We start from the raw sequence: 27,560 nt of genomic DNA, 5'->3' as shown, positions 1-27,560 counted from the left end.
ACGTAAAAGGCTTTTAAAAAGTGATCTCTAAGTGTGGGGGATAAGTAATCTAACTGAGTAGTAAAGTTACTAGATGGAAGAAAGCAGGGGATTGATATATTTGGTATTCAATTAAACTGGATTACTGTCAGAAGTGGGGTACCTTAGGACTCAGTCTTGGGAACCTTGCCTCTTTTTTTCTTTTTTTTGTTATTTATATCAAAGACAACAATGAAGGAATGGTCAGTAAATTACTTAAATCTGCTGATGATATATTAATGTATTGAGTGTTGCTGGCTGTGTATAGATTGCTGCCCATTTACAAAAGGATTAAGATCATTTAGCCAGTTGGGCAAATACAAGGCAAATGGTTTTTAATTATAATACATGTAAGATAATGCATAGGGGTTATCATAATATGAATTACAGTATAATTTGGATGGGAATAACCTTAACAGTATCAGGAAAAACAGAAAAGAGATCTCAGTGTAATAGTTGATTAGTCTCTAAAGTCATCCAAGCAGTGCACTGTTGTTAGTGGTTGGGCAAAAAGAATCTTAGGCTGTATCTATAGAAATATTGAATACAAGTCTAAAAACTTATGATTTCTTTGTATGGGTCAGTGGTTAGACCATATTTGGAGTACTGTGTTCAGTCACGAGCTCTTTACCATAAAAAGAACATTAAATTGTTGGAAAGGGACCAGAAAAGGGTTACTTTAATAGTGTTTGGATGAAGGGGCTATTCTATGATGAAAGATTAAGATCTTTGAAATTGTTTACTATTGAAAAAAAAAAGTTGGAAGGGATCTGATTGATGTATTTAAGATTGTACAGGGAACTGATAATGTTGATGCATCATCTTTTTTCATAATAAATAGCAAGAATACTAGGACTAGGGGACAAATATAAATTTTGGTAAGATAAAAGTCATCTTCAGTTAAGTTATATTTTTATGATAATTTAGTTGGCCTCTGGAAGTGCTTGCCTTTGAATTTTGTTGATGCAATAAATTTAACTGAGTTTAAGAGAAAACTTGGGAACTGTACAAATGATAAAGGCTGGCTTAAAGATTTTTATTATTTTTTAATCTTTACGTTTTTTTATGTGATAGCTGAAGTTTAGATTAGTAGATGGGACAGCTGAGATGGGCTAGTAGATCCCTCATTGTAAAATACATGAAAAGGCCCTTTATTAAAGATTTTAAAAGGAAGTTGACTACTACATACATACAAATATACACTTATATCTTTACTCTTTGTAAATTTATACAATTTTACAACTCATACACAGAAAATCTTAATGTTTCTTATTGTACATGTTTTGGCATATTATGCATTTATACCTTTAATTATATCTCAAGCATGAAAGTTTTTAGACTTTTAGTTCATTAAACATTCCAAGCACACAAAATTTCATGTTTAGAGTGGTGATACTTTCAACCATTTTAGCACAAGAGAGAGAAAGGCATAAAAGTTTCCGTAAATTACAAAATAATCACACACACAACTTGCACAAAATATTTGCACTTAGAATCGATAATAACTTGTAACATTTAATTAGTTACAAGAAAAAGAAGAGCAAAGTCACCATCCAACAGTAAATCACTTCTAGTTTTTCATAAGTCAAACATGAAGGGTGAATAACGTATCTGAAACAGTAATTCTTGACTTCTCGCAAACTAAACAATAACTTTCAGAACTTTTTATAAGGTATTACACGTGATAAGAAAAATGAACTGACTGATGTTCATTTTTCTGAATAAGTCATTGAGCAATACTCTCCCTGGTATTTTGCATCTTTCCATCATTACTAGAAGATAATTTGAACAGGTTTGTATGTAATTAAAAAAAAAAAAAAAGCAGTGTGTGATGCATCCTCTGTAATGGTACATCACAGTGCTATCCTAAGGCTGCAGCTGACTCAACACCTGTAGAATAACTGATTCATACATTCTTGAGATCAAACTAAAGAAATGTTTAAGATGAAAAACAGAATCCTTTTGAAACATCCTCTGCACATATGTTTCTAGAACAGGCAGCTGCTATCCATTGAACTAAGTTTCATCAGAGATAATATATTCCTAGACATCAAATAAAAACACAACACACTGTGTAACTCTCTCAGTGCATTCTAATTTATTTGTTGTATCATTTATGAAGCACATAAATTGTAAAATTTGGGTAAAAGATTTGTGGGCTATATATTTGTATTCTTGTAAACAATACATATGACATAAATTGCATATACTTTACTAAGCATACATATACACTGAAAATTAACTGAATTCAGAAGTGAAATTAAGCAAAAATGTGTCCTTTCAACTGCAATTCATGCTATTTGAAACATAACCGTTGTTCTATAACTATAACATAAACTAATATACAAGATCAGTGAAGAGTGTATGTGTTTTTTATAGCAAAGCCACATTGGGCTATCTGCTGAGCCCACCGAGGGGAATTGAACCCCTGATTTTAGCGTTGTAAGTCCGTAGACTTACCACTCTACTAGTAGGTGGCATCAGTGAAGAGAAGAGCAACTACTGAGAAAAAATGTTGAAATACATGAATGACAATATAGTTTACAGTAAGAAATGTGCTATTCACATAGAATACCCAACAAAGCATAAAAAACTTTATTAAAAATGTAAATTACTACCTGACTAAAGGTAAACTAATATTGTAAGAGACATAGTATTTGCATATTACATTCTTGTATTTATAATATATAAAAATGAAAGAAAAAATTATTAAAATGATAGTGTGCATACAAGTAATTGCTTTTGCATTTTCAACAGCAAAACTTTTACACAGTTATTGTAAAGGAAACTATGAATAACAATTATTCCTAACTCATAATCATAATATTTTTTCTCAGAGTTTGAAGTTTTTGAGAAATGATAAAGTAAGGAATATTATAAAATAAAATAATGAAGAACACAAACTTCAATCTTATTCAGAATAAACAAGAAATTCCTATGCAGGGATTAATATTCCTCCTTAAAAGAGGCTAGGATAAACTCTTACAGTAGACACAGTGTAAAATTGGAACAAATAAAAGAGTGGTGTGGTGGTCTGAGGGGCATTTCACAGCATTCAGAATGTAAGATGTGTTCAGTTTGGTTTGCATTGATCTATCCTCCAACTATAGAAATCAACTTGATTTTATACCTTTTTTTTTCCTTATGAAAATAAAATAATTTTTATAAATGTTTTCTCGAATTATTATTCTTTTAGGGAGAGGGGTATTATTTTGGAGATGCTTAGAATCACCACTAGCTTGCATGCTCAGGTTACAGTGCACTTTATCACTCCTAAGAGAAAATATTAGGATTCCTTAATGGGTCAGGCAAGAATTGAATAGATTAGTTTAAGCTTGAAAAGGAAAAAATGAAATTCACTTAAAACATGCTTGCATGAGTTAACTTATGAATGCTAGAAATAAACAAAATGTAAATTGAAACAAGACATTGAGGAAAGAAATAAAGCCAAAGCTAATCTCAAAACAAGCAATAAAAATAAATAAAAAGAGAGAATTGAAAAAAAATTACAATGCATGTACTTTCATTGAAAATAATTTCAAATGAATATTACAAATTTGAAAAGAATAATGCTTAATAACAGATAAAGACATCAACATTTTAATACATTCATTTTACATGTTGTTAGACATCTTACAAGTGCAAGACCAAATCTCTGAGTAAAATATCAACACCTTAATTTTGAAATTATGGATCATATATTAAGAACACAGAAATCCATGTTTCAGTTCACATTACATTGAAATTATATCAAAGTTTCAATCAGAAAGATAAGATGGAACCAAACTTATACTTTGCCTATAATAGTGCAATCATTTTATAAATGCTTTGTTTTACATTGTTTCACAGTAAATATTTTATTAAAAACAAAGATTTCCTACTATTATAGAAATCTTTTTATTGACCTGAGTTGAGCATATCCTCTTGACCGTTTTCTTTATTTATGCTTTGCAGTACTCAGTGTGATCCAGATTTGTTTTTCCCCAAGTGTATTTCAATCATACTTCCTCAGTTTTTGATAACTGGGCTCTGAATGACACCTGGTGTATATTTCATGTATTATTCAAACTTTCCACTCACTGGTTACTGTACATGCTGTTTGAATTCTTTATTCGAAATTCAAATATCTCTCTTCCCATTTCATACTTCCTTCTTCTTGATATCTACTAACTGCATTCTTCTGTATTTCATTTTGGCATATCTGATTTTTCTGCCTTTGAAAGAAATGCTATAAACTCATTTCACCAGACAAGTTGACATTTTTCTCCTGCTTTTTTTTTATTTGAGCTTAGACACCATCTGCTTCTTATTGTTGTTATCAATTTTGAAATGTGGGATTAATTTGCGGATATAGCTACATGTAATTACCTTTAAGTTATTTTATTTAAAGTGTACATATGACATACATATCTGTGAGCGTACTCTGATACGTGAGCAAGAACATCAATCACCTTAAATGTTATATTAACTTTTTATACTGTTGTATTAAAAACATATCACAAAGAAAAATAGTTTTTAAAACCGTCATACAATACACCAGATTCCATCAAAAACAGATACTTCCATTCCTGAACCACCACTTTGCTGTCTACATTAGAAATTCTAATTGTTCTTGCTAACACGTTTGAGCACTTACTTATAAAATTGGTTCCAGCTCATACGCCATGAAAACATACACGCTCGTTTATCTGTCACATTTGTTTCACACACTTTAAAAGTAACCTAAATTATATATTCTTTAACGATTTTCTTTATTTGTTCTGAGAATAAGATATAATTTGGATACACCAGTGATAGTCAAATTACTATACTCACTAAAGCCTTCTCTTTTCTCCTTGACAAAATGAATTATCTGCAAATTTTTCACATAAATACCATGGTGAGTGCTACCGATTGTACTGTTTCACCAGCAATTGAATACGTTTATGCAAGTGATTATAGTAATTTTAAGAAGGTAGTATACAAAATATTAATAAGTACACTAAAGCTGCAAGCAATTCGTTCAGTTTCTCATGCAATTTAGGCTTAGTAATGGTTAAAAAAATATAATTATCAGCGGATCTTCTTATAATGTACATGTCCATAACTCGGATCTCGGAAACTACCGCATTCGTCAATCACCAGTCGTAAATGAGTTATCTTTTATAGCTACGCAGTATTTTTATAGCTGAGCAATAAATAAAACAATTGAAATTTCCACAAAAAATAATGTTTCAGATTTAACCAATAAGAATTACAAAAACGGAGTAAGTTTCAAATATAAAACAACTAAAAAAGTATGTTTTTCTTTAGTGAGAAGCTCGTGTGTTGCAACAGTAAAGCAAGGCACTTTCATCGATAACTGCGTCTACAAAGAAATACTTCAATAAAACCTTCTCTGTAATGTAATGTCTGTAATGATAGCTCATTTTAAAACTAAAATACCCGATAAAATTATTTTTCTCGTGGATGGTGAACATTGATGAATGTCGAGTACGAGTTTTGAATTTCGCGCAAAGCTACACGAAAACTATCTGCGCTAGCCGCCCCTAATTTAACAGTGTAAGACTAGTGGAAAAGCAGCTAGTCATCACCACCTGCCGCCAACTCTTGGGCTACTCTTTACCAACGAATAGTGGAATTGAACGTCACATTATAACGCCCCCACGGCTGAGAGGGCAAGCATGTTTGGTTCGACGGGGATTCGAACCCGCGACCCTCAGATTACGAGTCGAACGCCTTAACCCACCTGGCCACACCGAGCCAGCCCCAATATCCTTTCGCAGAGCAAGCAGTTATACCCGTCCGGAGAGCAGGTATTTCTGCTATGTTTGTTTGTTTTTTTTCTTTTATAAATAGAAATGAATATACATTGAAACTCAAGAAAACCTTTAGGTAACTTTGTATCTCAAGACGGTTGGTATGGGTATTAAAACCTTTATTAAAATAAAGTAGAGAACAGCGTTTCGACCTTTTGTTAACATAAAGATGACCTAAGAAGGTCGAAACATTGTTCTCTGCTTTATTAGTAAGTGTTAATACCCATACCAGCTGTCTGAGATGCATTTTTACTTCAAGTGGATTTATCGTCATCACGAATTACTTTAGGTAACATTGTTTCCTGAATTTACTGAGGAGATTGAGTCAGGTTCCTCTTGCACACATTTGAATACATTAAACCCTATCGAATAGAAAAGTCGGTTTTGGAAGACTGAATTTTAAAAATATCACTTTTACATTCACTTCCTTGAAAAAGTTTGCAGTAATATTCAAATTTCTTCATTTTACAAAAGGTGGGTAAATTGATATACGAAATTTTAAACAATACATAATGTATCTAGATGCGCAGTTACAAGTATGTGATACTGCGATATATTTTCATTCTTCATCTGAAAAACGTTTAATATTTTAGACATATACACATGTACTGTGTTTTGGTGGATATTTCACTGACTAGAAACTGTCTGCGAACTTTTCCAATAATTTATTTGTAAATTGTTGAATTCTTCACAAAGCTGCTTGAAGGTTATTTGTGCAAACTGTGCCTAATTTTGAAACGAGACACTAGGAGGAAGAAGCTAGTCAACACCACCAACCGCAAACTTTTGAATTATTCTTTACGGAAGAATAGTAAGATAAACCATCAGAGTAAAAGCAAACAAACGTATGCGGTGACAAGTTTTGATCTGATGTCCCATAAATTGTGAATCAAACACCTTAACAACCAGCCTATGTCAGATCTCTTTCAAATTAGCCGCTCTATCAAGTTTTGGTAAACTACGTTGTAAATCTAGTGTTCTGATATTGTACACTGTAACGTGCGTTTAATTGACGTATGTGCGTATTAAATGCACAGGGAAGACACAGAAACGCCACAACCTATTTGCATGTCTTTCAGCATCAATTTGTATTCTTCGCTTTGTTTGTCCAGATGCTTCATTTGAGTCTCAATTGTCATCCCTCTGGCTCAGTTATCCTAATTTTTGTTTTATTGATTTTGCTGTGCCAATTATCTGCTTCTTTCTCTTACTAAGCAACGTTTTCTTTTTGTAATGTTTCTGAATTATTTCGAATTTGAGATCGTTTTACTTCACCATCTGGTGAACAAAAGAAATCTTTAACCTATATTCAATATATTCAGTTTCAGTTTGAATTTATTTTGTAAATGGTGTTAGAAAAGTTGAAATTAAAACCTGAGATGACGTGATCAATGTCATTTTTAAATTCAGATGTTAACAGACATCTCAAATTCCAAATTTAATCTGTAATGGTATTGAAAGAGCTTGTTAAAATATGATCATTTATATATAGTGGCGAAACCATTGTTGTGAATAAATTATGTATTTGCGAAACGTGCAACTGGCATATTTCTTCAATTTTGTATTTATGAAGTTTCATCAAGTAACGACGGTTTCAAGTATCAATTATATAACGTCGAAAGCTGGAATTTCAGTGCAAGACTTCCACACGAGAGTCAAGCACTGTAATCATAACATCACTTTGACATCCAATGTTAACAAATATTAAACTAAAATATCATGGTATTCGGATTTTGTCGAATATTGAAAGCGCTTGTTCTAAATATGATCACTTATCAATAAAAAGTTAACAAATCCCAACAATACTGGTATTTGAACACGAGACTTTCGCTTGTGGTTTGGGTACTCTCACCAGAAGCAATTTGAGTGTTACGAACATGTAGAATGTGTGTGCGCGTTTTTTATCTAGCAAAGCCACATCGGTCTATCAGCTGTGTCCACCGATGGGAATCGAATCCATGATTTTAACATCGTAAATCCCTAGACTTACCGCTGTCCCTACATGTAGAGGAAGAGAGACAGAGATAAACGGTTTTGAATACATTTCATTCATGTTTTGAAACAGAATACTGCTAGAAACAGAATATATTTGTGTTTTTACACCGAACATGTCTTTAAATAAAGTACCAGCTATATTTTCTCCATGCGATCATCAAGTAGCATTCCTAACACATGAACTTCATCTTAAACGCAGTTCTTCAAACACATTTATTTAGAACACTTCACGTTTTCACTTGGAAGAAATTAAGTTACTGAAAAGGCTTTTAAAGTCTAAAACAAAATGTTATATAAAGTCAATGCCAATATCTAGGCCTCGTTTTCACATTTAGAAATTATTTTCGCGTGGCTTAACTTTATATATTTTGATTATAGGGACAATAACATTTACTCTGATCCGCGGGCGGTAAGATTTCATCCACTTAAGGTGACGCACACAACATTAAATATATATATGTATTAACTGAAGACTGTAGGTTATGAACCAAAATAGAAATAGTTAAAAATTAAAACCACAGTTTAAGTTATCTAATTCAATTAGGTCAAGCAAGGTCCAAGCTAATAAAATAACTTAAGAAAAAGAAAGAAAATTACAAGAGAAACGTTGTTAGGTTATTGCTCATTTAGTTTATGTTGCAGAGTGGAGCCCGATGGTTCGCATGCCAGACTGTGAACCTGAAAATCAACGCAACACAAGAAAAACAAACAAACAAACTCCACATTTTAGGGCTGTGGGTGCGTTCAGAGTGACATTTTAATCCCACTTTACCATCAGACAAGAGTAACGCAACAGTTGGCATTGGGTACTATTCACTAGCTGCTTTCCCAATAATTTATGCTTTCAAATGTAAGAAAAATTAAATCACTGATAGCTCTCAAGTTACTCTAAAAAAAAAAAAAAAAATGGATCTTTGTGATAAAACAGTGAAAAAAAAAAAGAATGATGAAGACTGTATACGCGAAATTATAGAAATCACGAGCTGTGATTATGTACACTTAAGAGAGAAAATATGTAAATAAAAAATAATTTTTGAAGTAATTCTGTTTAAGTATAAGTTAAAGCCAAAGTAAAAACCAAGTTAGGCTTAGTAGCAGTGATTTAGGCTTAACCAACGAAAAACTTACACCACTAAAATAAAAGAAAAACAACAAAATATTTAATGTTTATAATCCCTCTCATGAAGGCGTCCTTCCTTTAAACCAGTGGTTCCCAACCTTTTTTATGCCTCGCACCCCTAAAATATTTTAATATGTTCTCGCACCCCTCACAGTAATTATTTATTTAAGAATAAAGGCAAAGGTGACCAAAACAAATGTTATCTCGCACCCCTGGTTGGGAACCACTGCTTTAAACGAAGGCCAGGCACGTCCAGGAGGGTTAAAGCGTTCGACTCGTAATCTGAAGGTTCCAATCCCCGTCGCACAAACATGTTCGCCCTTTCAGCCGTTTGGTCGTTATACAGCGATGGTCATCCCACTACTCGTTGGTAAAAGAATAGCCCAAGAGTTGGAGGTAGGTGGTAATGACTAGCTGCCTTCCCTCTAGTCTTACACTGCTAAATTAAGGACGGTTAGCGCAGGTAGCCCTCGTGTAGCTTTGCGTACAATTAAAAAACAAACAAACAAAACCTTTGAATGATGATTTGAAGCAACAAAAGAGGAAATGCATTCTCCCGTGGAACGTTGTAAACATTAAAACATTTGTTTAAACATAATTACTTTTTTGGAACTATAAAACCGACTACAAATATTACGATTACAGAAAGGAGGTTATCTTACGTAGGGATATTTGCAAATATAATTTTAAAACATCGATCATTAAACGATAACTAAAGGTGATTTGTTTAATGTATTACATTACTCTAGAAAATTTGAAACACTTGATACTGTGAACATTCAAAAAACAACATTCGATTAATATGGAAAACATTAGAACACTTGTGGTAAACCTAGAGCCCCTTTTACAATTTAACGTGATCTTGAAGTTTCGTTACCAAAAAGAAAGGCAAGAACATGAGCTTCTGAGTTATAATACAGAGTACATAACATCGTCCTAATTTTGTTCAGTAATAGAAATCTGTTTCTTTTTTCATGAAAAAATTAATAGTTACACATTTAAACATTATTTATTTATTTATTTATTAAACATTATTTATTATTATATTTAAACGTATTCCAGACCACTAAATACCAACTTAATATATCTAGACTAATCTGTATTAGTCCCATTAGTTTCTTTCGAAGTAAATTACAACTTAAACACCTGAAGGGTAATTGTTCGAGTGTTTTCATATAATATTACATATGGTGGCTTTACACATACATATAAACCTACTAAGAAACGTATTAGAAAACTGAGAAAACATAACTAACTATTAACTAAAAAATACGCACCTTGTGAATAGGAGTTCCCCAAAAATCATTCCAGAAAAGACTGATGAGTGGTGTCTCAGGCCTGAGGTCTCGATTATCTCTTACAGCTGACATATCGTCAAAAACAAAACCACAACTTAAAGCATTCAGGTAGCACACAAATGCCACGGTAGCTACTACTACATAATATGAGGTTCTAGCTTGGTGTGCCATCCCGACCTAAAACAAAGAGATACCAGATTCTTCTATGACAAAGAACTTGTTCATTTTATAGTGGTCGTCTGTGTACGATGATCATACACCTAAACTGTACAAATTGAATTACATAACCACTCTTCCATGAAAAAAATAAAAACACTTCGATTTGCAAGTAAATATTTCAGTCAACATCTTTCAATATTAATAAAACTCATGAGTGTTTAATGAAAATTAGAATAAACGAAAGTTAAACATTTTTACTCTGACAAACATTATACACTTATCAATATTGAACACATTACTTCGTTAATTATTGCATATATACCACAAATTTTTTTAATCATTTTTTTATGAACAACTATGCACGACAAACTGCTCGTGGGTAAATGATTGTTGGTTACAGAATGTCACGCAACACAACGATCAAACAACAAAAAAAAAACCGCAAAAATTGATTTATTGTTTGTAGTCAAAGATTACAGGATGGCCAAGGTCAAAACGAATGGGCATGCAACTTATTAACAATATTTATTCCATATTTTTAATACCTTGCCGGAGGATGTTTATGCTGATTTAATGGCTACAACTCTTCTTGTGGGTAATTTCAATTTATTCTGTGAAGATTCTCGTATTGTAACGAGTACTTTTACAGAAACCTCCAAATGTCAATATATTTTTACATCATTAGAAGTCAAGAATAAAGTATGATTCGAACTTAAATAAAGCAAATGGAACTCATTGCACATTCTCTTTCTCATATTATAATATATTCAAAATTAAAAGAGAAATTACAAGAATTTGCTTTGTGTAGAACTCAGGTTATTTAAAACTTCATGAAATTCATATTACTAGCTTTGCACTAGAATATATCAAAGAGTGACTTTAAACATTGTGAAAAATAAATATAAGCCTAATGTTTAAAGGGAAAATCATTGTAAATTTCCAATAATGAAGATTATTTAAATATATACATTGAGTTTTTTGTTCTTTTTGTATTACGACGCGACATTTGATATTCTCCATATAAAAGTAACATTGATATATTTGCTATTTAATATATTAAAAATCTCAAAATAAAAGTTTTAAACTAAACAACATATTTTTACATTTCTCTTACATGATTATGTACTGACAAGCACGCCAAAAGTTAAGATAACAATTACACAAACGATGGTCTTCATCTTCAAACGGTTCTAACAAACACTGGCAGTCATATCCTCCCAAGGGAAAACTGTAAACCCAACTAACCTTCCCTACATCAAATTTTTGTGACATTCAGAAGGATTTATCTAGTAGGATGTAAATAAAGTGTACAGACGACCACAGGCTACGTGTCTATTTGTCAATGATGTGACAGAAGGAAATCTGAGAATGGTTACTTTACGGTCAATATTCTTGCACGAGTCAACAAATCAGGGTCACTGGTGACGTGTATAAAACCTAAAGAGCTCCAAGCTGTTTCACGCGTGCAAACAGTTGGAAATTACAGGACCTTATTTCATGTCTACTTTTTCTAGTTATGTACAATAACGATCAGTCATAATATACTCTTCAAAACAAGAAACGCAAAAGGGATATTTTTGTTACTTTAAAGAGAATATATGTAATAACGTTACAAGCTCAGAGTATGTGATGTTACACGTGTTAAGGCACTGATTGTCAGACCAAAATGACAATAAAAGTTGTGCACTTTAAAAACGGAGGAAAACATCGGATTTTTCGCCAAAACGCATGCGTGTCCAATAAATATTTTTGAGAGATCTGCATGTTCTGCAAGTGCAACATGTACAAAATCCCTACAAAAGTGACGGGTTCTTGGTTTCCATAGCTCAGTGTTAAGCCACCGACACGCAATACAGTTACGCCAAGACTGACTGAAGCACAACGCAACAACGCCATTGGTCGCTTGGAAGCAGGCGAATCTCGATCAGATGTTGTCAGAGCTGTGAATGTCCACCCAAACACCATTACAAGGCTATGGAATCGTCACCAACAACATGGATCAACTCGTGACCGTCCACGATCTGGCAGACCTTGTGTGACCACGCCCACACAAGATCGCAACATCCGTTTACGTCACCTTCGGGATAAGACCACCACTGCGACGTCTAGTGCCTAAACCATACCAGGGCTGCGTAGGATTTCCGATAACACCGTACTTAACCATCGACGAGATTCTTAGGCCCCATGTGCAACCCATCATGGTGAACGTCAACGACGTTTTTCAACATGACAACGCCCGTCCTCACACAGCCCGACTCACCACTGTCTTCTTGAGACACCACAACATCAACGTTCTTCCCTGGCCCTCCAGATCACCAGATTTAAACCCCATCGAACATCTTTGGGACGAGTTGGACCGACGTCTGCGACGGCGACAACCTCAACCGCAGACTCTACCTCAGTTTGCAGCAGCTTTGCAGGCTGAGTGGACAGCCATTCCACAGGATGTGATTCGTCATCTCATCGCTTCCATGGGCAGGAGATGCCAAGCAGTTATTGATGCTCACGGGGGGCATACTCGTTATTGACGTTGAGTGACGTTAATCTTCACCTAGTGAGCGTGGACTTCGCCTTTGCAGACTTTGGATGTTCAGCAGTGAATGTGCAAAGTTTCACACATGTCATACAGAACTACCCGGAATAAACTTGTTAACAATTTGTTTCATAATTTGCCTTTTGCGCTTCTTTTTTTGAAGAGTATATGTTAAACATGAACACTATCACTGTGTTGAAAATAACTGCAGTTATTTTTAAAATTCTATCCTGTTACTCATTTTTCAAGCTATTATCTACAATAACAATATTCGAGTAAAACGACTCTTAAGTATCAAAATAAACAAAACAACAGCTAGACTGATGCATGTGTATATTAATTATTAAACTAAATAATATACAATGCACAGTATTTGTCAGGAATTTATGGATACGAGCTTGAATTCTTTACAGTAGGTTCTGAAATTGTTGGTAAAAAATTCGAACAATGAAACGACAGCACACAATCCAAATGTTTTCAAATAAAATATCCTAAACAAGTAAAATGTAAGTACAAAAACTCTTTACACTATGGGATATGACAACTGTATCTCAAACTGAAATAATCCTCTCTTCTTGTCAAAAGTCCATTCAGGCTGATTCAATAATTCCTGAACCCAACTGACAAGACGAATCATTCTTCTCTACACTTTTCTGTGAAAAATTCACTTACGTCATACCGTGGGCTACCCTTCTATCTCGAACTTTAAATAATTGTATTTTTGTTAGTTAAAGACCACACAGACATGTTCAATTACTTTAAAATGCTCTTTGACAAGACAAATTATTTTCCCTATCTCAATTAAAATTGTGAAATTCGCTTCAAAATATACCCCGTTACAGCTAATCACTCACATGCCAGCTAATTTTATTAAACTTTATTTCACTTGACTTGCGTTCGCTTGGTTGTCTATATTTAAACGTTACCCAACTGAGGTCTCGAACTTTCTTTAAACTACGTGAGCGGCAGTAAGATAAAAATATTCACTTGTAACAAGAAGAAAATATCGAAGATTTGAGCAAAGTGACGTCAACAATGTTAGTAAAACCTAGAAAACAATGCAGCTAGAAACAAAATGCACGACTCTTAGAGAGTTACATAACGAAATTTATCACCACTTTAAAAACAATCCATCTTGAACACTCCTGTCTTAAAAACTAAATAATCATTAAATATTAAGTCACAAAATAAATAACACCAACAATAAACAGTATCATATACCAAATAATAAGTCTCTCTTTAAGAAACAATATTTACTATACTACATATAAACTAAGAACAGTCTTTGTATACAAGTATTATCATATATTCTATGTCAACATTTACAGTTCATATGTTGGCTCTCCTCAAGTAGGGCTTCACTATGACAGGATATCAGTTGTCATCTCGATCTTGTGTTGCCTGAAGTATGCCTTTCCAGATCTATATGTATAGTACGACAGTAAATCTCGTTTCTTTTCTTATTTTTTGCCAGTCAGTTCTTTACTTATGCTGACATCTTTATACGTCTCATCTCGATCCAGTGGCCATGTAGGTTTTTATCTTCTATAATGAAGTCACTATCTTTAGGTTCTGCTTCTATAACAGCTAAATCTGCCATATCCATCTGTATCTCAATAGCTGCACTCATTAGGTCTTCTTCCCTCTCAAAGTACCTCTTCAACAGATTAGCATGGTATTCCTTGCTGTCACCTTAAAGTAAATTCTGTTGACTACTTTCTGTACTGTAAAAGGTCCTTTTCACTGCAGGATGAGTTTTGTTGTTATCTTTAGGTATTAGAACTAAAACCTTCTAACTGACCTTAAAAGGTTGATCCTTGAACATTTCTTTAGGCCCCTTCCAGTTTGTATTATGCTTAATATTTTCTTGAGCACTCTATGCTGCTACATGCTGATATTTCTGCTCTTGCTTGTTGGTAATAGCCTTGCATGCCTTTACAGTGTGTCCTATTTTATAATAAATATAGTATCTTTTCTCTATCCTATATATTAACTTCCTCTAACCTTTTCTAAACTTCTGATCCTTGTCAACCATCATTGGTTTGAACTTCACGGTAGTATTTCTTCGACGGGCATCCATGTGCTGTTTTGCCAGATTGATCATCTTATCCATGTCTTTTCATGCTCTCTCCTCTAGGAACAGTAACATGTCAGTTGAGCACCTGGTCACGAGCTGTTCACGTATTAATAAATTTGCCAGTAAAGCTATTGTCATACTTAGCCATATCAATACATCTTGTGAAGTATCATTGTAAACATGTCACAAACTGAAATAGAGTTTCCGCAGTGTAAGGTTTGACTACTCACTCTGAATTTCTAATGAAAATCTTCTTTTGTGGGTTCATATTATTCCAGCAAGGTTACTTTTAATTTGTCATAATCCACGGTAACTTCTGGTGTAATGTCTGTATACACTTGTAGGCCTTTCCTATGAGAAGTGGGATGAAAGAAACTTCCCAGTTACCTTTGTTATATTTCTGAATTTGTGCAATTTTTTGTATGCCTAAGAAAGTACCCATGTTATCTTTCTGTTCATCAAATTTGGGCAGATTGGGGTGGCTAATTAGTAAAGGCATTATATTTTGTGTTTGTAATTCACTGTTGTCGAGGCTATCGAAATTTCTGGAAAGCCTCAATGATAGATATGTAAGTAAGCTGCGGCGAGACGAATGGGAAAAGAAAGTAGCGGTAAAGTCACGTGAAAGAGAAGTTCGGTCAGAGAAAAGTTAAAAAAGCGTGAACTTTGACAAAGAGCAGACGATTATTGGAATTTCAGGATAAAACTGCGGTAATTCACTAGGCAGCGTAAGCGAATTAAACACTGATACTATTGTGATAAAAATAGATAAAAAAGTAGTTTGGCTTGTCAACTGAATTCTAAAACAATCGAATTGGCCTAAGTGGACTTTTGACAACAACAAGAGAACTGTATAATGTTTAATGTATAAATATGATCTCCATAGTGTGAAGAACTTTGTACATACGTTTAACTTATTCTTCGGATTATGTTATTTTGAAACAAGTGGAGTGTCTACTGTTCGTTTATTGTTGAATCTATCCAACAAATCACAGACACCTACTGTAGAAGAATCCTTAGTGTAACATACCTATATATTTATATTACTATATACAGTGCTAAAAGTAGTTTCTGACGACCTCTCCCTCATTTTTTCTTTACTACGCTGGGCTACAAGGAATCCTATCCTTTGGAATTAAATAAAAGTTTTGAATTATATTTAGGATAAAAAAAGTGTTAAAATATTTTACTACAATATCTCTAGCAAGTTTTCTCTAACTGTCCGACAGCATTTCTTCTGTGAAATTATCATCTATAAAACATGGCATGCATTTATTTATAGGACTGTATTTTGTAATTTACGTCTGCCTTCTTTTGTGTAACCTTTCATGTGTATATATACGTACTATACAGTAACATATTTATTTCATATGAAAAAACAAAACAAAAACGTAGTATCAGGGCGATATGACAACTGTTATGCAAGTTTTGCTCTTTGCTCATCCAGTTCATTGCACCATACCATAGGGAACACAATAAGTTAAACTCGTCTCCAATATTGCTTCAAACGTATTATGCAGTTGTGCATCGAATACATTTAAAGACGAAAGAAATAAATACGAACAAATTACTCAAAACTACAAAATACGAAATTTTCCTTTAAAAAAGTAAAAACGAAAACGTGAAATTAATGGTGTATTGTATATATCACACAAAAGTTTTAAAACCGTTTATAAGTGAAGGGAGAACGAACATACGTAACAATTATTGTTATAGCGTGTTTTTCCTAAATCATTCTGAGGTTATAATGAACGCGGGCTTAATACAAAAACGTTTATATAGGATTTACAAACCAGAAAACTACAGTGGAAAACAAACCTAAAATTTCTCATATTATATATATGAATGTCATTTATATTTAGGACACTTAACACATTTGCCGACATTGTAATTACAAAAAGTTTCTTAATTAATAGAAAGTTACAGTCACTCTCGCACGTTATCACGTTCAGCAGTCACTATTCAATCGCTTGAAGTGTGGAGTATTGTGTTCGGTGAACATGACGGCTGTACACGACAGACTAACTGAATCTTCTAGTAGCAGGAAAAGAACATCTGCCACCAATCAAGTTTTATATAAAAAGGGTTAAAAAGAAAAATAAATCAATAAATGACAGAACACCTCACATTTTTCAACCCACCCCAACTCTTTGGTCGAGTTTAAATGAAGCTCTCAATCAAGCACGACGTTGTCACAACAGTTCCGATGTAGTGTAACGGAAAAGACTACAGCCTTTGGAATTACTGGACAATAACACGATTTCAATAAAGTACACCAAATGCAGCAAATGGGCCATTTGGTAGAAAATCGTTTGTCACGTGACACTGTCAGGCGTGTGACTCATTCAGATAGTTACTGAAATAGCACGTAATGGGAGCCGTATCTCTACACATTAGCTAACGTCTGTCTCCGTATGAGCAGAGCTGGATAATATAAGCTGTTCACAAGTTTATCTCGTTGTTTTCTCCATTATCTCTAAGCCATCTTACTGAATAAATATATTCATAAACATTTATTTTGCACATTTTTTGTAAAATTTACTGAGCCAGATCAATCCGTTAAATACTGTATAGAGATTAAAATCTTCACATTTCCAATGACTGTCCCTTGGAAATTACTTGTCCTAGGAAAATTAAACGTTCATCTTTGACTCACTACGACGCGTACGTTATTGTTGAACATTTCGTTTTAACGCGATACACAGTATGGCTAAATCACTTTTCTTGCAACCCCGCATTGCATTTCGTTAGCTCTTAACAACATCAGGTTGCTGATTTGAGTAAAATGTGTCAGACGACACGACATTTCAAAGATAAGTGAATAGCGTCAAAGACAGATGACGCCTGAAGGTAGCTTCATCAACCTAGCTGTTTAATATGTTGATTGAGAATGATAAAAAACACACTGAACACTTCATATGGCAGTTTATCTTCCCTAGTAGTTGTTTCTACAATATAATATTTTAAAAGTGAACTTTATGTGTAATCATTCACGTTCTCATTTATTTCTAACCATAAAAATGAACCGGATTCTGCCTTACACTAGTAATTTAAACCTGTTCTTCTCTGTGGACTTTAAAAGATCACCAGTTCAAATGAATGTGTACGCTTCTGTTGTCGTATCAAATTGACAGTCCGATTTGAATTAAACGTACATGTGAATGCTTGTTTGTTTGTTTGTTTTGGAATTTCGCACAAAGCTACTCGAGGGCTATCTGTGCTAGCCGTCCCTAATTTAGCAGTGTAAGACTAGAGGGAAGGCAGCTAGTCATCACCACCCACCGCCAACTCTTGGGCTACTCTTTTACCAACGAATAGTGGGATTGACCGTAACATTATACACCCCCACGGCTGGGAGGGCGAACATGTTTAGCGCGACGCGGGCGCGAACCCGCGACGCTCGGATTACGAGTCGCACGCCTTACGCGCTTAGCCATGCCAGGCCTACATGTGAATGCAAAGTGATAACAGTAAATAATGGATAATTTATTTGAAAGATATGCTCCCTACATTTTTGCTCCACGTTTATCAAATTCACAAGAAACACAATCATTGCATCCACGTGCACATGTCACCCCTACAGCACCTGATAAATTAAATTAAGAAGCAGAACAAAACATTCTGATGAGGTTTCAGGGATGAGTGGATTTATTAGGTTTCTTCACACGTAAGGTACGGTGAGTCACGCCCAGCTTGTAAGGCATCTCATTTGACGCTGCCGAAAGAAGAAAGGTTACAAGTCGAAATATCCGGCTTAGTACACAACAGTATCACGTTAATTTTAAGCTCAATTCTACTTTTGGTTTTCTTGTGCCCCACCCCACCTTTTCCCAAAGTTTATTGTTTGCCATCCTATAATTTTGAAGTGGCTCAACAATCACCACGGTTTTCATGTGAATGTCATCAGCACATCTCTAACGGTTCTTGAGGTTTATAAAGCACACAGTCGTCCAATAAAACCATTTCTTAATTAATATGGAATAAATACAAGTCAGAAAATGTTAAACATATATAGTGAAGATCAAACACGCCGTTTTAATGGGAATAGCTTTCACCACTTACTCCTTGTATTCACATAGAGAAACTCTAGATAGTGCTATCTTTGTATAACAGACGACAAGTTTAAAAGGTATTGCTACAATTTCAGTTCCACAGCAGTGATCAAGTTTAGAAACTATAAAAACTGAAAGTCACGGAATCTTATCAGATGCCGAATGAATACATCGCTTGAGAAGGTGAAGTTTAACTAGGTGTAGACATAGCACCAGGATTTCACCATGTGCAGCAGACCCAACGCGTGATAAACAAATAAGGGTAAATTACACATCACGAAACAAAGTTTAATTATTATTTTTAATTCGCATTATGGACTCGTTGAGTTTTACGAATAATACATAAACAAGTACAAGATATTATCAGATCACTATAAAACAAAGATACAAATGTTTATCTGAGATTAGAATGTTTATAATTCTGTGTAGAATCCTAATATTCTCTGGTAAAATAAAGTACCTGTAAGAGAAAATTCAATTGTAAACTCTCTCTTTGTTAACCTGAAGATGACCTAGAAAGGTCGAAACTTTGTTCTCTTCTTATCAATAAAAGTGTTAATACCCATACTAACCGTTCTGAGATACATTTTTATTTCAAGTTGGTTTCTCATCATCAAGAAAAGTCACTCTGGTTAAACGAAACAGATGTTTCTCGCAGTCATTTTATTATTTCAATACAACACGATTTAAACACCGCAATGTACCAGTCAAATATATTCAAAGCTTCGTCTTCTGTGTGTAAGGTAAACCGTGTTTATATTTCTTATATTTTACTCCCGTGGTTTAGCTTAACAAATTTAACGCACGTACCACAGTGTTCATTCTAATATACTTTATATTACACCATAATTAACCAACATGTTTAAACTTGTTTGTGGTTAGGAGAGTAAAAATAATTACCGCTAATACTTTCTTAATCTTCGCAAAAAGAAACAGATATACTTCATATAGTATGCTAAAGAGAAGAGAAAAAACAATAGTTTTATAAAAGAAAAACACAAACAGATTTAGAAGCAACTGCATGCAAGCTAACATGATGATATACATTAGTCGTCCCTTTTCAGAAACATAACTTCAGCAATGCCCTTACTTATCCTGATATACACAGAATAAAAATACTTATTTATAACACTGCAATCGTTCAGGTAAAGCAATTTTCATAGCCTTCAATTTGTTTGGTTACAGAACTATCAATTAGAAAATTAATGTTCTTTTGCCACATTCACCTGTCGCATCCTCTCTTTCAGGATTTGCCAATAGTTTTCTTTCATGTTTAATACTATATTATTTGCAATCAATAGCAATTCAAGGTTTCCATCTATAAAATGACATATTATATTACATTGTTTTTTGTATAGAAAAATACTAATTTTCATTTCAGTGCAAGCTTCGTTGCCATGGGTAACACAGACTAGCTTTGATAAATTTGTAACGATTCTTGTCGCTCAGTTAGAGAACCAAAAAATCTTTAATATCTATGGGATACAGTTTGTTTTTTACAAGCAATTATTTTATGTTCTTTGGTATATTATTTAATTAAATAAAAATCATTTAGTGCACTATTAAGATTAGTATAAAAAGTAGAGTTAAAAAGGGATCCAGTTAAGTACTTTACTTCTTGTTTTTCATACTACTTTTTATTTATATAATAAACATGATTAAAATGTTAAAATAGGCAACTATTTAGGTAAGATAAATAATAATAATGTAATAACAAGTTTTCACAAGGCACCCCTCGTGGGTACGTAATTCGATAGCATAACGTGGGCTGCACAAAGTAATTTACAACATATATCACAATAGTGCAAATTGTATTAGTATTAGTGGTAATTATGTGTTTTCTTACGGAAAAGCCACATTGGGCAATCTTCTGTGTCCTCTGAGGAAAATCGGTTCTCTGATTTCAACGTTATAAATCTGAAAACTTTACCGATGTTCCACTGAAGAACAAGTGGTAAGTAGTAGTTAGACATCAATAAAAAAGGGAAACAAAACAATACAATTTAAGTATAAACATATACATGGTACTACAAATGTAAATATACTTAGGATAAATATAGGGACATTTCGATTTTTTTCTTTACTTTTGGCGACTACGAGATTGGTCAAATTGACCAACCTTGCACAGAATTATCGCAGAGAAAATAACAGATAGAATATAAAGTTTCATTGAAATAAAATGTTTGAAATATACTTAGGAGGATTTAGAAATTATGTAAATAATATCCGAGATGAATAAAAGTATTTTTCATCTTAACAGATAAATCATTTTGCACCCGGACTGGTAAACAAAAAAGAAGACTCGACACATTCATACACAAATCTACAGTAGAAATACTCCATAGAAAAAGTGAATTTTTGTGTACAAGACTTGTAATTTTTACTAAAAATATGCCAAATTTTGTGACGATACATATACTGTGTTAAAATTTACTATATACACATAAAAGTATTCAAGTGGTAAGTCTTTAGAACGGAGCTCATACTAAAAGTTCGTAATCGGCTTAATGTTAAATGTGTAGTGCTTCTACTGTACCTCTTGTCTTATCCACTCTAACTGACTAGGCTGCGTTGACATTCCAGTCGTCATGAACAGACTACTACAAAGTGTATGTTTGTGTCTGAAAATACTGTATTTGCCGTTTGTCAGGAATTTCCGAGAAATGCACATCAGCTTTATTATATGAAACTAAAACGTTACACCACTTTCACCGTGTTATTTGAAATCTCGAAGACAACATATAAGAAAAAGAAATGATTTACACGTTATGATAAGCAAAATTATTCGCCATTGGGGTTGTTTTGAATCACAATATACCATGTAAACCCAGATATTCTGTCCCTTGGATAGCGAGTCGAGACCCTTAATCGCCAGACCATGACAATCCTGGTAAAGGAATGAAGTAACACATTTTCCACTGATCTGACATTGAGATTGAACTGCCATATTTAAAATTAATAGACTCAGAATTTCTTTATTTGATTTTTCAGACAAAAGAATATAATATTTCGAAGAAAACGGTTTCTACAAAGCCTTATATTTTTAATGAATTGTTTGTTTTTAAAATTTTCGCGCAAAGTTATATATTGGCTAGCTTCTTACAACTGTACCTAATTTTAAACTGAGAGGTTAAAGGAAAGGCAGTCAATAAATAGCACCTACGCCAACTCTTCGGTTATTCTTTTCTGAATGAATATAATGGGATTTCACCTTCATTTTTATAGTTCTTCATTGGCCCTAAAGTACAAAACTCGTTTCTAAAGCAATGGGACACAACGTTAAAATACTTAGTTTGAGATCCTACGTTGAGTATAATATGATAGATGGAGCAGCTTTAATTTCTCACGACAGGGATCCAGTCGATGTATCACTGACCCTATTCAGGTTCAGAGTCAGGCCACACTAACTACTGGACAACGGCTGGGTCATGTTCAAACAATACTATAAAAATGCTCATCAAAACCTAGATTCATGGATACGTACTGGTGTATAACTAACTGTGAATTAGTATGGGCAACAATCCGACAGTTTATGTATATTATCCAGGACAACAAAAACATCTTTCTTTACCATTAAAATAAATGGAACTGTATCCGAGTTATTGAATGGTGCTAATTCGAAAAATCATGTTGAAAATTAATGTACATCTAGTTTTCGGGTTAAGATAGATTTATTTAAAATATTTCTTATATATCGTGAAAATAACTTTTACCTTAAAAACTTCACTTATTCATCGAAAATGCATTTAAGAATGTTAAAAAACAATACATAATAGTGACGCCAGTTTAAATGACTAAAATAAAATTATATACTGAAAATACGTTCAGACTATGTTCAAACTTTCATCGTGATTTATCTTCTTTTTATTTACTTATAAAATAACTGCTAGATTTGTTGTGCCTTTTTTGTATGTTCTCAGTTTCAGTTTCCATTGTAGAAATACCTTGGTGGAATGGCTCACTGTGCTCATCTCTCACCGCACCTACATCATTTGGAAAGAAGTCTATACGGAAGTATAAGTGGATCTTTAGTGATGTACTAGACCCAATTTCCTTGTTGTACCCAAACATATCATTGATCATCACACATTTTAGACAAGCAGTTTGGATGATTTCCAAACATGTTATTTCCGACGGATTCAAAATCATCATCCATTATAACTTCCTGAACTTGGGGCCCAACAGATTCCTCCTTTCATTTCTGCATCACTGATTATTTTAGAAATTAGCCAGAAAGATATCTGAAACCATTAGCATCTTTGTTCGTTTCTTTCACACAAATTTTCATCAGTTCCAGTTTAATATGAAACGTAGTTTGTTTTCTTAGCATGTAATTCTCTCTCACTAATATGAAACGTGGTTTGTTTTCTTAGCATGTAATTCTCTCTCACTAATATGAAACGTGGTTTGTTTTCTTAGCATGTAATTCTCTCTCACTAATATGAAACGTGGTTTGTTTTCTTAGCATGTAATTCTCTCTCACTAATATGAAACGTGGTTTGTTTTCATAGCATGCAATTCTCTCTCACTAATATGAAACATGGTTTGTTTTTTAGCATGTAATTCTCTCTCACTGATATGAAACATGGTTTGTTTTCTTTGCATGCAATTCTCTCTCACTAGCTATTTTTTCTTTTCAGAATGATTTTTATCATCTCGACTGTCCCTAAAATACACATAAGGCAGCAATGTTTGGTATACCCATTCTGCAGGTCTAGCAGTAATATGATAATTTTTAGATCACCACATGTATTTCACCTATGGTGATAATATTTGATGGCTTCAAATTTAACCTGCATGATTTGATAAGTTTCTTTAATGCTCATGGCATGGATAACAGTAATCGGCGGCTTAGTGTTCTCATTGTGCAAAGGTACAGCCTTCAGACTAACTTTACATAAATCAATAAAAAGTCTCCATTCTTGAGGATCATGTTCAGTATTTAATTTTTCCACTAGCGTAACTGAGTGAAAGGCGTCTAACTCTGTCCCCTTTTTATGCTCTGTTGAGTTTTTGAAGTTATCAAAAATGTATCCCTTTTACTCATTAAACTGTCCAAGTGAACGTAATTTCACAAAAAAATATTGCATTAAATTGATTACATGGTATTTCTCAAAATGTTGAAAAAATAGATATTACAATAACTCAAAACCTGGAGATGATGGACAAATACAGGCTATATATTTGAAACCAGCACCACCGATTTACCCTGAATTATTTGAGGTTTCTCCGGTAGTAAATTTTCTGATGTTCAGTGAATTATTTGTGATATTAGTTGAAAGATCAGTAAACGTATTTATAATTATAAGTGAAATATAATATGTATGTTTTCTCCAGTAGCAGATTTTTGGTTGTCCAGTGTTACCTGTGTATGAGAGAAAAACACGCATAATCACACCACACAAATACTAGCAAATGCTACTTTATGTCGCGCACGCACACACAAAAATGTCTTTCGGTGTTCGCATCGATGAAAGCTTTTGAATTATGATTTTTATATATATATTTCCTCCAACAGGAACATTAAGTCGTTATATATATACGTATCTGTCGACTCGTATGGATTAGGTTTGTCGCACGCTTTGGCAAGATAAACACGACAGGTGAATGAATATTCCGCTGATGTATGTACGGACAAACAGTTTTATGCAAGGCTCGCTTCTAGAAGTTGTCTAAAAGAAAAAAAAAAAGCTATTGTTGCTAATATGTCATATATAGCAATACCAGACGAGTTTTGTTTTTTTTAATGCAAGCACGCTTTACCACATGACAGTGCAGACAGATTCCGGGAAACGGTCAATAGATATACAATACCCTATTGGCGAGGTTTTGAAAGAAATAACCTTATGCTCCTTTCAAAAGCAGGTCAAATTATCCATTATGTTACAACTGTTTCCGTATTTAAGCCAATAATCATTTTATATTTTGTACAGCACTAGTCTAACCGACTAAAGTATAACAACTGTCATAAATATTTTTATATTCTATTGATACCGTTTTGTTTTAAACTGTTCTAGAACAAATATCAAATATTAGAAAAACAGCACCCAAAGACTGTGAACGGAAAAGATTTTCTTTGATTGGTGGTTGTTAAGAATAAAGCTACCTCTGTTCTGTCGACCGAAGATATCGAAACCCAATATTTAGTATAAAGTTCCGATACTTATCGCTGGAACGCATAGCTTTATACATATAGGACTGAAAGATAAATATACAAAGACCAGCGTACAGCCCCTCAAAAATGACGGAACAATTACTACTACCCCCACCCCACAGTATATCCTAACAATACTTTTTCTAGTTCTAGCAGTGTGTGTGTGTGTGTGTGTGTGTGTGTGTGTGTGTGTGTGTGTGTGTGTGTTACATATGATATTAACGTATAGCTTGTAAAAAATAACAGGACAAATACAAACATCCAAACTTCACATTTTATAGCTGACTGAAGTAAATACATTTTGCAAAATGAAGTTTGACCAACAAAGAGGCTGAACAGTGCAGTCAAGGCAGTCGAACGTCTGTAAATTCCTTTGATTAAATCAAAATCAAGATTATTCGTGAAATGAAATCGTGGTATACTCATACAATAATTATTCGTAAACATCAGTTGAAATATACAGAAAAACTAGTGGGTTTTGGTAAAGCTACATTCCAAAAATGGTTTTTATATCATGTTGCTTGGACGTAATTTAATACTGTTGTTAGACTATGTACTAAAAGTATGAAATGAAATGTATAGGAGAAAACTGAAAAAAAATCGGAGACTGAATAATTGATATTTATATATATATATTCATTTCAAAGCTCCTAAGGCTGCCTACCACCACCTCTAATTTTGAAATACTGACTATATAAAAATTAAATGACGCTCTCATACCTATCAAAACATGATACATGATCGTTTTAATGTTAAAAATAGTATAGCTACAGAACACACGAAGGGCATTTGTATGTTTCGTGAATATATCTTTTACGCCAGCTTAATACTCGAGTTAATAATATTCTTTACGGTGGTTTCTTGATTACAAAAAATTTCTGTTCCGATATAAATGAGGAAATAGTAATTTCAATTTAAAAGGCGCATTGTCCATCACTAAACTCATAAATCAGATACCTCTTACGGTTCGAATGAAGCATTCGTTTACTTTAAACTATAAGCATCCGCCGTCACAAGGGTTTTAATCGAGTCTTTGAAATAATAACGGAAATTCTGAGATATGTTTAGCTACATCACGGCTCCAATTTTGGACACCGATACTTAGCCCGGATTGCTAACTAGTAAATGGTTACATAGGTAAATATACGTAATATCTTCAGTCACTTACCCATACATGTTTTAATTTATGCAATGTATACAAACAGAAAGGTGGGTTCACACAGACATACTTCTAATGCTATCAGATTTACATTGGGTGTAATATTTTAAAAGAAAAGATAAGTGATGATGTTTACATAGAGAAAATCAAAATCCGACAGGATCCTTTTCCGATACAGTATTTACAAATATTTTTAACTAACTAAACTTTACTATATTTTTGTTTTAGATCTCCGTTTTACGTACAACGTAATAAGTAATTACCATAATCGTATATCACTTTAATTCGTATAAAAATTAAGCAGACAGTAACTTAAGACTAAATCAGCAAAGTTTGTAAACAATAAAAGCAAGAAAATAGAACGATAGAATAAAAACTAAAACTGAGGTTGGAACCCAAAAGATGCCCCCTTCAGCACTTGAGCAAAAAAAAGAAATCTCAAGCACAATATATTCAATCTATGTTTAGACAAAGATGGAGAATGTTCTCACTACACGCAAACATCCGATTATTTACACAGTACAAAAAAGCACAGTGCTATATTGATCTATGTAAAATTACCTGCGTTATACATATCTTAACTAGTTCAGAAAACGTTAAAGTGTGGTGGACTCTTCAATAAATAACAATGAGTACAAACAGGGGCGTAGATTCTGGGGGGATTTGGGGGTATACATCCCTCTCTTCATTTTAGGTGGGGGGTATGGTATGTTGAATTGTTTTATTGCATCACAGGTCTACAAATTGTGTGTTTATTCTTGTGATTCTCGTGTTCTTACCAATCGAATTACATAATTAGGCCTAGATGTAGGCTTTTTCAATAGCCGAAATGTACATCTTTAATATAGGCGTGCTTCTAAGCTTTTCGATCTAAGCATAAGTATCAGTCAGTAGGCCTAAGTATACATGCAAGTATCGTGGCAACAAGATTACTCTGTGACTGCATGTTTACAGCTGTAAGGTTCACGTAATCAGAGATTACCAATTTGCAAATTAAACAGTGGTTGCAAAAATCCCCCCCCATTGGATGTAAAAAATCTACTCCCCTGAGTACAAATGTAAGTTCTGCAAAAATGTTAAAAATACATTGTGTATCTGCAGTGTATAACACAAAGTTCGAAAGATGATTTGTTGTCGTTTTTTTGTTTGTTTGTTTTAATTTTAATAATAAATTATTTTAGTCTCTTACTTGTAATT

The 27,560-nt window shown here is 33.5% G+C and overlaps 1 protein-coding gene across 8 annotated transcripts in view; it reads right to left on the bottom strand.

The window, feature by feature from the left end:
* LOC143232453 (protein O-mannosyl-transferase Tmtc3-like) overlaps positions 1–27,560 on the bottom strand; it is a 145,875-nt gene that overhangs the window by 41,778 nt on the left and 76,537 nt on the right. For 7 of the 8 annotated variants that reach the window (XM_076467922.1, XM_076467923.1, XM_076467924.1 and 4 more), the window contains one exon: positions 10,209–10,406. In XM_076467922.1, the coding sequence (XP_076324037.1) occupies positions 10,209–10,400 (192 nt within the window). In that variant the 5' untranslated portion in view covers positions 10,401–10,406. Of the gene's footprint in view, positions 1–4,833; positions 5,129–10,208; positions 10,407–27,560 lie in introns of those variants that run through there. The other variant, XM_076467927.1, reaches the window with a different exon arrangement.

Source organism: Tachypleus tridentatus, chromosome 11 (genome assembly GCF_004210375.1).
Source record: "Tachypleus tridentatus isolate NWPU-2018 chromosome 11, ASM421037v1, whole genome shotgun sequence".
Taxonomy (NCBI): domain Eukaryota; kingdom Metazoa; phylum Arthropoda; class Merostomata; order Xiphosura; family Limulidae; genus Tachypleus; species Tachypleus tridentatus.
The sequence above is the reverse complement of the archived record's forward strand: the minus strand, read 5'-3'. Positions and strand labels throughout refer to the sequence as shown.